Source organism: Anolis sagrei, chromosome 1, assembly GCF_037176765.1.
Source record: "Anolis sagrei isolate rAnoSag1 chromosome 1, rAnoSag1.mat, whole genome shotgun sequence".
In the NCBI taxonomy this organism is placed as follows: domain Eukaryota; kingdom Metazoa; phylum Chordata; class Lepidosauria; order Squamata; family Dactyloidae; genus Anolis; species Anolis sagrei.
Genome location: NC_090021.1, coordinates 76,210,902 through 76,228,800, shown reverse-complemented (window position 1 = coordinate 76,228,800; position 17,899 = coordinate 76,210,902). Strand labels below are relative to the sequence as shown.

Genomic DNA, 17,899 nt, shown 5'->3' with positions numbered 1-17,899 from the left:
ATCGATCTGAGAGATAAACAGGCCTGAATAATTTGATGGCAATTTTTTAACTTTTGTTTGAATAAAAATTGAAATGATCCTGATTCTCAAGAGATAGAGCAGCACTAAGTGTATTCATGTATGTGTCTGTCTGATTACCCATTGTTGTCTGTTTGTTAGTTCCTTTGTGTTCGCTTTCTTATTCATAGAGAAAACTAAAGGTCCTGAAATATCGGCACCTCGTGCTGCTCTTCCTCCACCTCCACCACCTCCTCCTCCTAAATCTAAGCCTAAAGCTAAAAAAGCAACCATACCTCCAAAAACTGCTACTGCTGCTACTACCAGCCATAAGACTAATGAAGTGCCACATGCTAAAAAAAGAGGCAAAACTCCTGCTAAGCAGGCTTCTGCCCCTCCTTCCAAACCAACAACTCGTAGTGTAAATCGAGAAGCTGGTGAGTACACTGGTTAGTCCACAGTGCATGCTGTTCATATCAGCATTGGGTTCATAGCTGTGAATGTGTTGTGTTGCTTGCGCAAAATGTCAGATACACCAATGACTATGTATATGTAGTCAGTTACTAATTCGTCACTCTGGTGTGTTCTAACTCTTTCTACTAAAATATTAATGTTTAATTAGTATCGTCATCTATGTTCCTCAACACTTTCCCCAGTTGGTTTGCCTAAAGTATTTCTCACAAAAGTTGAAAAAACTGTGAATAAAAAACCTGGTTTTTATTTGATGAAACATCTAAGCATCTCTAGGTCCTCTAGCACAACTCTATGGTTAACTTCTGCAGGACATTGACTACAGAATCACACTGGAAGGCGTTCACATGCCTAGAAAAATGTTCTCTCTGGGAGTCTGTCTTCTATGGCAGAAATTGTCCATAAAATGACAGCAAAGAACCTTGACATGAGTTTTGTTTTGATTTTGTACAGTGTTTTGTTTTGATTTTTTTGCTGTGACTTATTTTCTGTAAGCCACCCCAAGTCCTGTTTGGAGAGGGGGCGGGATATAAATAAATAAATAAATAAATAAATAAATAATAATAATTATTATTATTATGGATTTCTAGAGAGAACATGTTAATCAAATCCATGAAAAATCAGGTCATAAAAGTAAAACCCACAAAGGTAGAGGACCAGTTTTACATATGATAATATTGTGGCTATTTTCTTTTTCTCTGACTTCACTACCTATTTGATGCAAATTCATTCTAAGGCTTATTTTATGATTGTGCAACTCTTTTTAAGGAATATATATATATATATATATATATATATATATATTTGCTACAATAATGTGCATCCTTCCACCCAGTCAACAAATCCTTTGAAAACATTGCGGCCAAAAAGCAAGAAATGTATTTGGAAATATATAACAAAGACAAGGGATTTGGCTGAACAGTTGCATACCATTTTCACAAAGTAGCAAATTACAGTTTATGAATGTTAAAATGTCAAATGCCTTTTGTCCACATTGGATATAATTACATAATTGGATATAATTATCCAATTTGGAGAAACAGCATTTGACATTTTAACAGGTCTTCAATATGATTTGACATCTTTATACTATGAATGGAAACTGTGTGAGCTAAAATACAATGAAAGCTGGATTCTCTTTGCTTGCTTTCTTATTTCCAATCCACCAGCTGCCAAATGTTTCGTAGTCACACTTTGGGAAATATTTTGGCAATAAGGAGAGTGAGAAACCTGTTCTTTTGTTAAGTGCCCCCAAACCCCAGTTTTCATTAAAGGGCTCAAGGACAGATTATGACAATTTTTGGAAAGCTGGTGTGCATTTTGTCTCAATAGTAGCTGCTCAAAATACTTAAGTAGTTCATGGTCCCAGGACTTTCTGCACCAGGCAATTTTCCCGGTTTGGGCGTCTTATACTTTTAAAAAATGTTGAAATCTATTATTTTAATAGGAGAATATGTACAGATGAAAACTCCTAGGTCTTTGCTTGCCTCTTTTCCGTGTGTCCAATCTGAGCTGGTGCACACTCAGTTTTTTAATTATGGGTAAGCCACTATGACTAAATGGTGAATCCAAGCACAAATTCTTCTTATCATGGCTAAGTATCATATCAGTACCAGTGTTAGCCATGGATCTTATTAACCTCTTAAGCTATGTGTCTGAGCCTGACTCTTGTTTCAAACACTAGTTAATCAGAAACCTGTGTATTCTTACCTACAGCTAATATCAGTACCAATATGTTGCTTAAGGCTGGAGATACCGGTCAGAGGAAGTTTGTCCAGGAACAAGGAGGGAGTGCATGCAGGACCCACTTCGTTGCATTTTACCATTTAACCTTATGTGTTAAAATATGTGTGTTACACAAATGCTGCCTATCTGGCTTCAGATTTCTGGCATTAACACACTCATTGTAAAAATGCAAAATATTAACTCCATAGTTTAGTGTTTTAGAACTGTTTCTTCAATAATGAAGTGTATGTTCTCTCATTTCAGCTAGTTCCTCTAATCCAAAAAAAGTGCAAGCTTCAAAGTCATCGTCTCCTTCATCCACATCGTCCCGCCCTAAGACCTCCAAGGAGCCAGTGTCAAGCAAAACAAGCACAGGGACACCTAGAGACAAGAAGAAGCATGGAAAACAGGTGACCATGCGAACATCTGCAGATGAGGACATTTCTTTAGCCTCAAACATGAAAGCAGGCAATTCAGAAGCAAAGACGGAAGACTCTAAGACAGGAGAGCCTAGCTGTGTCGTTCTTGAAGCTGGAGACACAAGGCAACAGAGCACAGCTGTTGTTCCTCCCCCTCCTCCAGCTATTCCACCTCCTCTTCCTCCATCCATCCCAACTCTCTCTTCAGGCTCTCGGCCCACTACTTTCTTGGATGCACAAGATGTGCCAGTTAGCACTGAAACAGGCCCGTCTGTTCCTGGCATGGATTCTAATGATCTCCATACAAAAACTGAAGCAGACAGTGAAAGCTCTCGAAGCAGTACTGTCTTAGACAATAACCCTGAGAGAGAAGACAGAAGATGGTAAGACATCATGCTTTTCATTAATTATAATAATTTAGGTGCAAATCCATTAAGCTTTAGGAAGATATTTTGGTGTAAAACTTGAACTTGTGTTTGGAAACCTTGAAGAGTTTTTGTGACATTTTTTCCTCCTTAATAATTTGAATTATATGTTTATTACTGCAACTCATAATGGGCGCAGAAAAGATTGGTGCATGAGGTATTGAGAGAAGGAGCATGCAAAAACAATCAAACTGCAGTTCAAATTTGGTAGACAGGTTGTTATCTGAAAGTCTGCTAGCAGGACTTCAAAGTATCTTTTGAAGATATTATCCTATAGTTTACTCTAAGGTTTTTTGTTGTTGTGATGGTTTGCTCTTTGTATAAACTTTGCTCATCATGGAGGTGGAGTGGTAAAAACATTTTAAAGGTTTATAGTTCTTTTTAAAAAGACAGTTGTCAAAAACTACAGAGCATAATAATGATCACAAAATTTTCTAAACAAGGGTAAAGCTAAAGGTTTCCCCCTGACATTAAGTCCAGCCATGTCCATGATTGCACGGAGCATTGTTACCTTCCCACTCATATTTACATGTTTTCGAATTGCTAGGTTGGCAGAAGCTGGGGCTAATAGCGGGAGCTTACCCCGCTCCCCGGATTCAAACCGGCGACCTTTCAGTCAGCAAGTTCAGCAGCTCAGTGGTTTAACTCACTGCGCCACTGGGGCTCTTTCTAAACAAAGCATGTGCTAAATTGGTCCTCACTGTCCCATTGAAGGATGGTGAGCAACATTTTCTGTAGGTTTGCTGAAACAACCTGCATGCATGAAGGTGAGATCACCATGGAGTGTTTCGCATCATGATGGCAATTGAAATCACTCTCTATGAGGATGAAAGAATGAAAGTAAATAACTTTCCTAACTATGCTGTAGGATGGAGGGTGTCAGCATAGATTGGCAAGTATGTCTTTTCTGAAACTTGCTTTGTTGACATTCAAGTTGAGAAGGTGATATCCTTAGTAGTGTTCCTGTCTTAGTATCTTTTTACCAACAACTACACTTTATCTGCTTTACTTTGGCATCAAATTAACATCCTGTATTTTGGTTTTGTGAGATGAAAGAACGAAGTATCCCTTTCGAAAAGAATTCAGTTCTACTGTGATTTATATTACTTTGATACTCTTTGTTTATGTGCATTGAATGAAGACATAAATACATTTAGTTCCTCTGTACAGAATACTGATATTATACATTCAAAATTAAGTATATAACTCAAGTGTTGGCAACATGTCATTTGAAAACCATCAAGGTTCCACCCTCCTGAAAAAAGAGTACACATTGGCTTTCTAGTGGGCTGGATGTAATCCCAAGAGCATTTATGCTGCCTTTCTGTGATGCAGATCAGTTTTCTTAAAAAGCATTTCTCATTTTCTCACCTTGGATAGACAAGTTCAGTATTCACAGTTATAGTAAAAGTGTCTTCTGAATTTTTTTGGATTCTCAATTTGCACATATTTCTGAAGAAATACATCAGTAGTCACTGGCAGCATGGAGTGATCAAATATTGTGGGTGATGTTAGAAACTAAGAACTATATTATTTTGTAAGCAACAGAACTATACCAAAGAATAGGAAGGTATTTATGGGAGACAGATATTTACAGATCAGAGGTTCATAGAATTATAGAATCAAAGAGTTGGAAGAGACCTCATGGGCCATCCAGTCCAACCCCCTGCCAAGAAGCAGGAATATTGCATTCAAATCACCCCTGACAGATGGCCATCCAGCCTCTGTTTAAAAGCTTCCAAAGAAGGAGCCTCCACCACACTCCGGGGCAGAGAGTTCCACTGCTGAACGGCTCTCTCAGTCAGGAAGTTCTTCCTCATGTTCAGATGGAATCTCCTCTCTTGTAGTTTGAAGCCATTGTTCCGCGTTGTTCCATTGTTCTGGTTCAAATACTTCCTTTCTTATTCATGTACAATAATTCCTTCACTGACTTCTTAGGTGGAAAAAAACTATAGTTTTCTATAGTGTCCAAAGCAAAATTGAAACAGTGGTACAGTTAGGCCACACTTAATTTCACCAATTGTATTATTAGTTGTAATAGCAAAAGAAGCAAACAATTGCTTTGATTGTGTGTTTCTGTATGACAGGGAGTTGGACTGGATTGTTCTTGAGTTCTCTTCCAACTCTTTATGATTCTAATAACAAAAAATGATGGAAACCAGCAGGGTGACCAAAAAAGCCTAGGATCTGGACCTGCCATAGCAATACTAGTGCTAACAGCAAACATAACAATATACCTCCCCAACAGACACATGCACACCTTGTTTCTTTTTAATGTTTAGAGGGCTTTATCATATAGCCACATCATGGATCAAAATACTAAGGCTCCCATCTGTACAGAACATAGCATTGGAAGGGGCCCAAGGTTCATCCAGTCCAACCCCTGCTAATCTGGGTATCTACAGTTTACTAATCTTTGGCAGGTGGGATCCTTCATTTCTGCAGAATGCCTCCAAGTCTCACATTGGTCCACAGGCACTTTGTAGAAACAAATATCTAGATGTCTTTGCCTGTAGTTTACTCTGGCAGGTGTTTGGCTGTCTGTTGCTTCTAAAGGTAAAGTACAAAGAAAAGGGGACTCTGTCTGACTCCTCCTGAAGCCTGGGAAAGTTGTGGAGTGTTGAGGGAGAAAGTAGTAGAGCAGGAATGTGCCAAGAAGGGAGAGAAAATGATGGCACAGAGAGGCCCAGAAAAGCGGCTTGTTCAAAGCCCTCTTAAAGCTGACGGTATTCAGATTGGAAACCAGATTCAGGTTGCCTTCTGGGAGCCCGAGGATTACCAAATTGTTGTTCAGCATTTCTAGTACACTGAGAAATTGTCTGTTTATGTATTGTTTATGTATTGAAAGCTGAATTTTAATTTTATGTAGAAATTAAGGGCTTTGATTTTCTTTTAGACATGGTTTATTTAGTAGTGGAACTGCGTGCAGTTGAGATCTTAAAATATTAACATTCTTGTCTACACATCTCGCAGTGTCAGCAGATGGAGACGTGCTGTTCTGAACTATTTCTGAATTGGTCTACTAGGGGAAACATTCTTCATAAATTATTGCAAATCCAAGTGTAGCCAAGGACAGACAATCTGGTGTCCTCCAGATGTTTTGAACTACAGCTCTTATCAGCTTCCATAATTATGGCCAGGCATCAGGTGTTCCAGTTGTCCACTTCCAGTTTGCTCCCCTGATCTAGGCTCCTGATACGTTGTCTAAATTACCGTATTTGTATCTCTTCTTCGTGCAAAACCTTCTGTTCTCAGTTTTCTTAGGTACTTGTTGTTGTTCATTTGTTCAGTCGTGACCTCATGGACCAGCCCACGCCAGAGCTCCCTGTCGGCCGTCACCACCACCAGCTCCTTCAAGGTCAGTCCAGTCACTTCAAGCTTGACACAGTATCTAATATTTGCATGGGTACTTTAGTCCATATAAAGAAGCTCCAGTGTTTGCGCTAATTGTACAATTTTGTTTTGATTTCGTTTCTTGGTGTGTGTATAGTTCTTTTACCAAAGAAGATCAAGAAAAAGAGAATCCTAACCAAGCAAGTCCAGACCCAACAGATGAGTCGTCTGAAGCCCTGAACACTCCTGAAAGTGAAAGTAGCAAAGAGAATCACACCAGTGACTCAGACTCTGATGGGCCTATACTCTACACAGATGATGAAGATGAAGATGGGGAACATAGTGAAAGTAAGATGGTTTCATATTTAACCATCAGTTAAATTTTGCAACAGGGAAAAATATGCTTATTGTGATTTAGTAAAGGGAACGATTTATTAAAAGAATTACCTTTCCCTTCTTTTGGATGTTATCTAAATCAGTGGTGCCCCTCTAGGACCAACTCAAGGAACTTATAGTTAAAGGGAAGGGAAGGCTATGATGCATGGTTGGAGGAAGTCCTTCTCAGGTTTCAGGGAATGCAAACATATCTCTTTTTTTAATTGTGTGAAAGATGGCAAGCTTAACCAGATGTCTCCTTTGGGGAACTTTGCCAATAAGGATAGCAGAGCAGGAAGAAGCTTGCTCTCTCACTTCTTACAAAACAAAAATTGCAGTATACTTAGCAGAATTCCCATCTGTTTATAGATTTGCAACCTAAATTTATCTAATGCTGTTTTTAACAAGATGATATCAGTGACTACATGTTTTAATGGTTTTTATATATGTTTTTATATTGTTATGTTGACTGTTTTAAATCATACTTTTATGAATGCATGGCATCAAATCGTGCCAATCTGTAACCCGCTTTGAGTCGCCATATGGTTGAGAAAGGCGGGCTATAAATGTTGTAAATAAATAATAAATAAATAAATTTAGAAATTATGATTTATCAGTACTATGGATTATACATATGATAAAAGAGAGTTAAGAAGCAAGGCAATGGAAATAATATAAAATAAGTGGAAACTGTTTTGGTTCTGATATTGGAAAGAACCAAAAAGTTAGTACATGTGTTGTACTTAAATGTTCTTGACAGAACTTAACAAGTTGAAACTTAGACATCACTAATGAAGAAAAATCTGTCTTCATCTTCTTTCCCCTTCGCCCCACCTCAGGCGCTTTAGCAAGCAAAATACGGCGTAGAGATACTCTTGCAATCAAACTTGGCAACCGGCCATCAAAAAAAGAACTGGAAGACAAAAATATCTTGCCAAGAGCATCTGAAGAGGAGAGGCAGGAACTCAGACATCAGATTGGCACAAAACTAGTGAGGTATCAGATATAATTGGAGCAGGTTTGGGAGGAGGTATTAAGGAAGGCATGCTTAGTGTTGGGCAAAGACTTGATTTCTCTGTTCTTTTATCTTCACATTTTACACACACACACACACACACACACACACACACACACACACATCTATGTGTACAGTAAGTGCATTTATACATATTACTTTCATTTCAGGAGAATAGGCAGAATTGCCTGATCATACAAATAGAGAATTTCTTAGCATATATTTAACTTTCTGTGACACAGCTCTTACGTTACCTGTGGAGTCAGGTGATGTGACTCAAAGAACAGCTTGCTTTGACTGAGTTTAGGTTTCCCCACTAAATGCAGTCTTCCTCCACATCCACACATTCTGCATCCATAGATTACACCATCTGCAGTGCATTTTTTTAAATTCCCAAAAGCAAACCTTCATTTTATTAAAGGGACAGCATTTTACTATGCCAGTGTATATAATGGGATTTGACATCCACAACTTTGGGTATCTATGAAAGGTCCTAGAATGAAATCTCAGGGAATATCACTGCACTCAGATGTTAAAATCAATGCTCAGCACCATATATATTAGGTGTGGCCATTTTAACTAAAATGTGTCAATTGTAATTTTAAAATAGTTTTGAAAACAAACCCTTTCCAGGCAATTTGGCTTTATTCCTTAAACAACTGAGTTTTGTTGTTTTTTTTTTTCAGGAGGCTTAGCCAGAGACCTACCTCTGAAGAGCTAGAGCAAAGAAACATCCTGAGACGTAAGCATTTTAATATTTTTTAGAGAAATGTAACAACTTTTAAGGGTAGTTGCATTTTACTAGCATATTACCATTATTGACACTGATTGAATAAAGCAAAGGTGTACCCCCTCCCTCTGGGTGGGAGTGTCAACATCTTCCCTGTCCAGCTGAGAAGGCACTGCCTGCCCATTCAGCACTTTGAATTCACAGATCCCACTAGATCCATGTTTCCAGTTTGTTGGCACACCCACACTCCTTGCCAGGGACTGATGCATAAAGAATTGCTGAGTTGAGGGTCTGGCTAAAGATAAAGTTTATCTTTATTTGCATACCACCACTACTCTTTTTCCCTTCTGCTCTGAACAGCAGGAAATGAAGTGAGATCATGGAGGAGGTTTAACTCTTCCATCACCATAATGCTGACAAAGAATACCCCTTTTGGCATTATGGATAAGATAAACTCAGTGGAAAGGTAATGACTGTGCTGGAGTGACTCTGCATCTGGAAGGGGGGGGGGGTGCTGGAAACGGGGGTTCAACATTTTTTTCCATTGAAATTCTGATAAGTGTGGGAGGGAGAAGCATGGTGTGTCCATCCTGAACCCACACAGTTTCTGAAAGATTTTCCCAAACTAAATACAAAGTAAATCCAAGTTCTGCTTATGGGTTTGGATCCAGTAGTTCATCTATGAACCCTAATTACTCTCTCCTTTTATTATTTTGGAAGGCCATTATACCTTCCTAAGCAGAGATGTGTGTGTAAATTGTGTATTCATATAGTATTTTTGCGATCGTGTATATCAAGTTGAAATGCCAGATTAAATAAGTTTAGTTTGCCAAGAATTCTTAAGAAAAACAGACAAACACAGACAGCATCATAAACAGTGGTTGAAATGTCTTTTGACCTATAAATAATACTTGTGTGCTGGTTTAACAGGAGCCTCTGTGTTTTTAAGGCTTCGTGGGTTAATGCAACTACTATTACATATTTAGAAAATTGTAGATATGCAGTCAAACTATCTTCAGGGGTTTCCATCTTGCCAACACTGGCTTTCTAGAAATATACTTTTCTGTGCCAGTTGAGGAATATTAATGATTTCCTTTGTATGCAAAACCAGCAAATTGAATCTGCTTACTGCAGCAGTCCAGTATCCTAAAGCTCTACCGTCTTTTCTTTTTCATTTCTCTAGCAAGCCCACAAAATAATCTAAACAAAACTAATCCTCAGAGGGATATAGTAGAAGGTTCAGTTCTAGGCCCCTGAATCAGAGCAGAAATCTCAATTGGTCTCTGTGTTTGACAAGTAATTAGATGGGTGGAGGGAGATCCTGCCAAATTAAATAGATCAGAAGGCAGCTTAATCCAAAATATGATATGAGCCAGGGGTGCTGAGCAGTGTTTTAATTATTTTAACAGTTTCTAATAGTTTTATGTGATTTAAATCATTTGTTTTTTTATCAATTCTGTGCCTTGAAACTTAAGATCCAAAGAGGACAAGAGACAAAGTAGGTCCAAAAGTAAGAGCTAGAGGCAGCCCCACTACTCTTTCTGCTGTTAATGCAGTAGAAAACAATCTTCAGATATTATTGGTTTGACTATTAGTCCCTTTCTGTATAAGCAATGGGTGCAATCCAGAAAGCTCTGGAGAGTTAAGGTCATTAAAGAAGGGGTAGGTTGTTCTGGCAGTCTCAAGCCCAATTTGCAATTCATGTACAAATATGATAACATCCCCTAGCCATCTTGCTAAATCTCCAGTCCCTGTTAAGAGGAACACCTGTCCCTTTTTCTCCCATATAAGACTGCCCTTCCTATAAAATGGATGCCATATTGGAATTTAAACAATATCATGATTATGGTTGTTTTTCTATCTGGTTGCACTCCTTCTTTACCCAGGTAGCCTTTAGGTAAGATGGTGGAGACAGACATTTATATCTTTCAAGAGTACAAATGACTTTTCTTGGCTAGCCTTCATAAATATTGCTTTCAGGCACATAAAGAGGTAGAATAGCTCTTTCTGAACCAGGTACTTTCTTTCTCCCCCATCATTTTCATGGTGAGATTGGTCTAAAGGGAAGTACTTATGCCCTCCCAAATAACAGGGAAACATTTAGGAAGCCAATATTTAACTTCTGGCATAGGTTTTGTTCATGTAGAGAATTTTACATAGAAAGAGCTTTTTACATTAGAATCAAGTAATCACAATGTACACTGTGGTGACATTAATTATATTTTGCATTATTAAATGCTACCACAATACAGAAAATGAAGAGATGTAGGATGGGTATTTTTAGCTACTAAAGCCTAAGTTCAAACACTTTGATACTGTTCAGACCTGTGCTTATGGGCTGCAATATGAAAAATCACTCAAAAGCACATGGGCAGAATAAACTGGAATCAGTAAGAAAGATTTCTCCTTCATAATTCTACACTATCAACATGCCTTCAATATGCCTGTTTTCCACCCTTTTAATAGACAAAAATGAAGAAGAAGAACAAGAAGCCAAAAGAGAACTGAAGCGCAGCCTCAGCAGAAAGGTAGAGAAAATAATGCTGTTGATTTTGTTGCGCTTTTTCAATCATATACAGTTGACTGTGTGCATTACCAACAGCATGCTTCCATTTTTTCCTACTTACGTTTGATTGTTTACTATATTGAAATTGTATTTTATGGTCTTGGTACCAACTGTAAACCGTCCGTGGGCTGAGGGGGGCAGTATATAAATGCATTAAATAATAAATAATAATTGTTTACAATATTTTTCCAATGGAAATCCTTGGGAAAAAATGGCTTTGTGAATGAGTTCTGCCTTTGTTCTGCCACCCCAAATACAAGAGGCAACATGTTTTAATTTATAATAAAGATTGCAAGCCCTGTAGTGGCTATTCTTATTAGGTCCCACATGACCATTTCTGTGGTGTGATCACAGACCAATGTAGTCACATTGAAAGAGTGATGTATGACAATGAGAAGAAAATTGAACAGTATGATCCCTGTATCCATGGGGGATATGGTCCAAGAACAATCATGGATACCCAGAAAATGGATAATAGTGAATGCTACATTTGACTATTATTGGGGCAAATGCATAATACAGAATTGCACAAGATTTAAAGAGGCCCAGAAACACTTTCAGGGGGTAATATTTCTGTTTAGCATGGATAAGAAAATAAGGACTAACGGGGCTGAGCTTTATTTATGAAATCCCAGCAAGCAATAAGCATTTTACAGGAGATAAATGCATCTTAACTTTCCCTCATAAAGCTGTGGTAACTGGAGGCAACCACAATCATATTTTCAATTGTTTTTGTCTTCCTTTCTTTGAAAAATAAATATTAGTCTATTGCTGATTTTCCTCTGGAGTGAAGCACTCTTTAAATTAAAGTGCAGACTTCAAATGCCTTCCAGGCAGTAACTGCATTAAGCCCACAAATCCGGTAGTTTCATAAACAATATATATCTACCAGGTTACCACTTGAAACGCTCCAAGCAGTATAAAAGTCAGTGAAGAGTTTAGAACAGAGAATGACTAAAAGAAAAATGGTATCCTGGTGTGTATGCATGCTGTTTCCTCTATGGATATAGAGCATCTCCCTGGATCAAGAATTTTTCATCTGCATACAAAGTGATGCAATAGTGACTCTGCCTCTTCTGAGAGTTAATGAAATTTATAAATAACATGTAGTTACTGTATTTCAACAGTTCTAAGAATCACCTCTCTTCCCATATAAACATCTTGAAAAATTGGTGTGTTTTAGAATTGCGGGTCACACACACACACACACACACACACATATATATGATTTTTTTTTCTTGGTGGCGGCACTGAAATTAGTGTGCATCTTAGACTTGATGAAATGCAGTATCTACAAATAACCAGTTGTGTAAATATAGCTGAGCCCACCAGGGTGGCACTAATATAAAAGTAAATTATGTAGTTGAAAGGGCCCCTACAGTTGACTTGAGTGGGAAGTACAATTCTAGAAAACAGAATGCACTGTTTTAATTATGAGCAGTAACAATAACACTGTACTATGCTTTGGTCACATGACACTTGAAGCACTGTATATAGATTGGGCTTCTTTAAGAAGGTTGTTGACAGACATTATGTGTTGAGAGGACAGCAAAGATGGAGAGAAGTGTGGAGACCAAATCCTAAGAAGGAAGGCTGAAGGAGACGGATATGATGCTGAACTTCAAAATAGATACTATGATAAAATTATTTTCTATTCCTCTTTCTCCAAAATATATGACCTGGACTAGTTAGTTAAATAACAAGATTTTAACTAAATATTGATGCCTTTTTAAAAAGTACAAGATATAAGCACTGAAACATAACTACCCCAGAAGGTGTCCTGTTCTTCAGCAACGTGCAGTCATTATCAATGCAGTATGCTGCAGCAATGGATTTCTTCCATTACCTAAGGGCTAAAATCAATTATTTTTCAAATCCCTTCCAGTTTTATGATAACAGTCCTGTTTGTTTGTGTTTTCTCCTTCGACAGTAGTCTTGTCTTCAGTTTCTCATTAGCTTAAATTTCACCTCTTTAACAGCTTAGTTTGAGACCAACAGTGGCTGAACTTCAGGCAAGGAGAATCCTACGTTTTAATGAATATGTGGAAGTAACAGATTCTCCAGATTATGATCGTCGTGCTGACAAGCCCTGGGCAAGGTTGACACCTGCAGATAAGGCAAGTAATAAAACCTGGTTTAAGTTCAGATGTGTGTGTTAGAAATTGCCCCACTCTGATTTGTAACAGAGATTTCTTTTGAGTCCTGCAATGATAGTCATTCCTGGTCCCGACAGAGCATATCTATTTGGGAGGAAGAGTGGAATAAACTTGATCGTTGTGTTTTTTGTTTTTTTAAACCCACTTCTGTCTTGTAAATCTCATTAAACTGGTCTCATTATTGCAGAAAGAATTGTAAGTGAACACTATCAAACCTGCTGACAAGTTCTAGAGTTTTATTCATTCTCCTCTACTTACTGCATTTTCCTTGTTTCAGGGGTTCTGAATAAGGAAGAAGAAGTGGACTGAACTGTACTTTTGCTAATGATCCTACAGGACAATGGTTTTTTTTTAACTTGAACTTTTCTCCCAATAGAGGAAAAATGATTGAATTAGATCTCATAATTTTTAACTTGAGGTCTGAATATGCAATGACTACAGCTAGAATTAAACACAGTTTCAGTTCCTGCTGAAACTGGCATCTCTTCCTTCCGTTATCTAGCCCAGTCTTGCTCGTGATGTGCCATCAGCAGGTTACTAGCTTTCCCTCTGTTCTGTTTCCAATGAGACTTGGTCTTGAAGAAGGTCTCTGGTGATAAGCAACCATTCAAAGTCAAAGTCAACCAGTTTCTCAAATCCTAGTAATGCTAGAGATTAGATAAAACAGAAGGTTCAGATAGCCTAAGTTAAAACCAGCAAAAGTTGTAGAACATAGTCAACAACGCATTCAAGTAAAAGTAATGCTTAACAGCAGTCCAAAATTACTTCTAAAAGAGTTTCAACCCAAGGAAGGTTATGGTGGTCCAGAGCTGTTGTAGAAACATTGTTCCAGTGACTCCTCCAGCTTAGAACTAGGGGAAAAACCACAAGGAACTTAGACAATATTTAACTTCCTGGCATAGGTTTTGTTCATGTAGAGAACTTTACATAGAAAGAGCTTTCTACATTAGAGTCAAGTAATCACAGTGTACACTGTGGTGACATTAATTATATTTTGCATTATTAAATGCTACCACACAACAGAAAATGAAGAGATGTAGGATGGGTATTTTTAGCTACTAAAGCCTAAGTTCAAACACTTTGATACTGTTCAGACCTGTGCTTATGGGCTGCAATATGAAAAATCACTCAAAAGCACATAGGCAGAAAGTCCTGGTAATGCCAGAGTTCCCAATTTTATATATATTGCATGGCATAGAATGTGCGAGTGATTCTAATTATGGCCTAATATTTGAAATCAGGAAAGTGTTTATTCCATTTCACAACTCTTCATTTGCTCTTGCTGAAGACCTATACTTAGATATTGCCACAAGAGTTAAACAAGGCAAATCTTCTGCAAGCACCAAAAACTGTGCTTTCAGGTGCCATTGTAGTGACAGGAAAATAATTGTGTCAGGCTGAATTTCTTTCTAGCAATGAAAGATGTGTACTTCCAATGAGATTCTTTTTAGAAAGGATTATTAAGAGAGATTAGTGTGTTTAAAAAATGTGGAAGCAAAAGGTTAGAGCAGCTTTGACCTTCAGAGGGCAAATGGGTAGTGATTATTCTATAATTGAAATATTTGTGGTAATACCCGTATGAAGATAGCCAGCCTTTTTAGAAAATTACTGTGGAATAAATGAATAAGTCACTTTTTTACTGACTGTCTTTCAGCATCAGTGCTCATTACCCATGTAAAGCACTAAGTGGCTGCTGTGCTTTAATACCAGCCTTCTGGGAAATAAAGGGCTGGAGGTCTTAACATTTCACCTTAGGTTACATAAAACTGAAGTAGGAGTAAATTTCTGGAAGAAAAGCATTATTCATCATCTGTGCCTTAAAGTTTGCACTTAGGAAAGGCAGGGGTCCTGCAGTTTGGGCAATAGCTATGCATGAAGTATTAGTCATCTGCCATTCTAGGACTGTATGCTGCAATCATCTCTCTTCAAGAACCACATTATTAAACAGGTGGCTACTTAGAGTGACCACCCTCCCAACTCCACCCTTCCTGGCATGATTTTGTAACTGGTGCTGTTTTCTTTGCTGACCCTTTTTTGCTGGAATTGTCCTGTCAAGAGCAATACGTCTTTTTTTTTAAAGCAACCTGGGAAATGTGAATAATAATTTGAAAACATATTTTTTAATATCAACTCAATACAATTCATTAGACATCAAATAGAAAGATCCCCGTATTCCAATTTCTGCAGTGTACAAAGCATAATGCTGGGAGAAAAGTGAATATCTTTATCCAAGGATATACCATGTGCTGAGATTATAGTGATACCTGTATTTCTCAAGAGGTAGACATGTATTCCTGGTGACATTTGCATTGCAAGATGCCAGACAACAGAACAATATAAATGTATATATATTCTATTTTACACTTACCTTTCAAGTCCATAGTCTTCCTAGCTTGGTCTCAAATGAAATTAGAGAGGTTAAGAGAGCGAAGCCTACCAACAGTAATGTATTGGGTAAAGAACAAATTGAAACTTAATCCAGACAAGACACACAAGTGCTCTTGATCAGTCAAATGGCAGATTGGAGGATGGGGTTTCAGCCTGTGCTCGATGAAATTATACATCTCTTGAAGACATGAGTATGTGCTCAAATGTACTCCTGTCTTCAGTTCTGAAAATGGAAGCTCAGGTTTCTGAAAATAATAGGAATGCATTTGTACAGGTAAGACTTGTACTCATTCCTAGAAATACCAGGCCTGATTTCGGTGACACGTCTTAGTTCCATCCCATTTGGAGTACTGTAAAGCACTCTACATAGGGCAACTTCTGAAGAGTGTTCATAAGCTTCAGCTGATCAGAAGAATTTCAGACAGACAACTGACCTGGAAAAGAAACAGAGCATACAGCTCCACTTGCTGAAACAGCTCCACTAGCTACTGATCTGTTTTCAAGCATAAATCCAGATGCTGCTCATGATATATAAAGTGCTGTATGGTTTGGGTCCTGCAGTTTGATATATAAAGTACTAAAAGGTTCTGTCTTCACCCAAATGACCCTGCCCATGTTTTGAGAATTTCAAATTTCTCATGCTTTTACATTCAGCTCTTTTGTAGGTTTCATTAGGGTTGCGAGAAAGGCTGCTCTTTGAATTATATCAGTAGAAATCTGTCCTCAAGTGCACTTGGTTCTAAATCTAGGGACTCATTGCTGACTAATAGTAATTCAACACTGCTTCACCTGATGTTTTGATACACAAGTCCTGAATTCAACAGTGAATCAATGGAATTGAAACCCAAAGTTAGTTTGCAGGCACTATATTTCTCCAGCCAGAGCTCATGATGCACAAAGAGTCTCTATTTAGTTACAGCTGAAATGTCCCCTATTATGTACAAGTTCACATGGTAAAATATCCAGCTTTACTAAATATATGACTGGGATAAGAAGGTAACAGAAATAATAATGGCTCATTTATATTTTGCGCCTTTCCAGAATGGCTACTTTTTACCATTTAAAAATTGCTTCATCTTGTACTTTGTTGTTGTTGTTTTTAATTAGGCAGCAATACGGAAAGAATTAAATGAATTTAAAAGCACGGAAATGGAAGTACATGAAGAGAGTCGACAGTTTACAAGGTGAGAAATTGTTTGCACGTTCTGCCCCTGCAGAAATTCTAGGATTAGATCCCTGTTTATTTCCTTGCATAAGCAAGGAAATTTGCTAAATAAATTAGATAGTTATGATAATTATTGGCATTGGAACATTGGTTTCCCATTAGATGGCTACACATTACTAAGAATTTGTGAATTGGAAATTCTCACTTTTAATTTGCAAACTTCCTACATCTTGGTAGGTTCATTTTTGTACCCAGCATCCACAGCCTGGGTATGTTTCAAACTGGTATTGAATAAAGTGGTTTTGCTGTGTTTTAGGAAATCCTAGAACCAGTTTGAGGGCCAGGCGGTGATTCCACAAACCAAAGAGCGCTTGTGTGCATTAAGGGCTTTCTTTTGTGTGCTTTTGAGGGAGTTTGTTGCCTGGCCATTGCAGTTTGAATGACCAATGTAGATAGGGCCACTCTGTGCTATCCCATCCCTGAAAACAGCCCATTTATCATCATATGATAGCCAGCCAACTAATTAAAAACCCTTCCTCTGAAGTTTCAGTAGGGGGGGGGGGAGTGGACATTGCTTGAGCTTCCAGTGGGCTGTACCAAATGGCAAGCAGGTTATTTTGGCTCAACTTATACAAATATGTCATTTATCCTTTCCTTAATGCAGAATTATTGTAATGGAAGGGGTGTGAATGATGCCTATAACCCCTGTTTTGCAGCCCACTCATATCCCCTCATCTTTACCACAAAATCTCATTTTGAATACAAGTTTTCTTGCCAAAATTCTGGGGCATGTTTTATTACTGATTTTTCCCACCAAAGTGCATCATCTACAATAATCGAGCCCTGTTTTGCTCTCAAGTTCATACTACATTGATTGCTTTCCCACCCAAAACATAGATTCCCTCTTTCCTTTGGAAGCTGTAGTGTAGAGAAGGAAATGTCGTTGCCAGAAGCTGAGAGCAATGACACAAGAGAATTCACTGGTTTGCTCTCCTCTTCTTGACCGCCCACCTGTCAATCTCATAAAATGCTGCTAATTCACTTGCTTCTAGCACAGTGTTTCTCAACCAGGGGGTCCCAAGGTGTTGTGACCTATAACTCCCAGAAATCCCAGCTAGTTTACCAGCTGTTGGG

At 38.1% G+C, this 17,899-nt stretch overlaps 1 protein-coding gene across 3 annotated transcripts in view; it reads left to right on the top strand.

Moving 5' to 3' along the window:
- Window positions 1-17,899, top strand: part of PHACTR2 (phosphatase and actin regulator 2) — a 99,239-nt gene that overhangs the window by 76,980 nt on the left and 4,360 nt on the right. For 2 of the 3 annotated variants that reach the window (XM_060753492.2, XM_060753494.2), the window contains 8 exons: window positions 189-434; window positions 2,458-2,995; window positions 6,528-6,718; window positions 7,585-7,741; window positions 8,447-8,502; window positions 10,957-11,018; window positions 13,036-13,177; window positions 16,712-16,784. In XM_060753492.2, the coding sequence (XP_060609475.2) occupies window positions 189-434; window positions 2,458-2,995; window positions 6,528-6,718; window positions 7,585-7,741; window positions 8,447-8,502; window positions 10,957-11,018; window positions 13,036-13,177; window positions 16,712-16,784 (1,465 nt within the window). The remainder of the gene's footprint in view (window positions 1-188; window positions 435-2,457; window positions 2,996-6,527; window positions 6,719-7,584; window positions 7,742-8,446; window positions 8,503-10,956; window positions 11,019-13,035; window positions 13,178-16,711; window positions 16,785-17,899) is intronic. The other variant, XM_060753495.2, reaches the window with a different exon arrangement.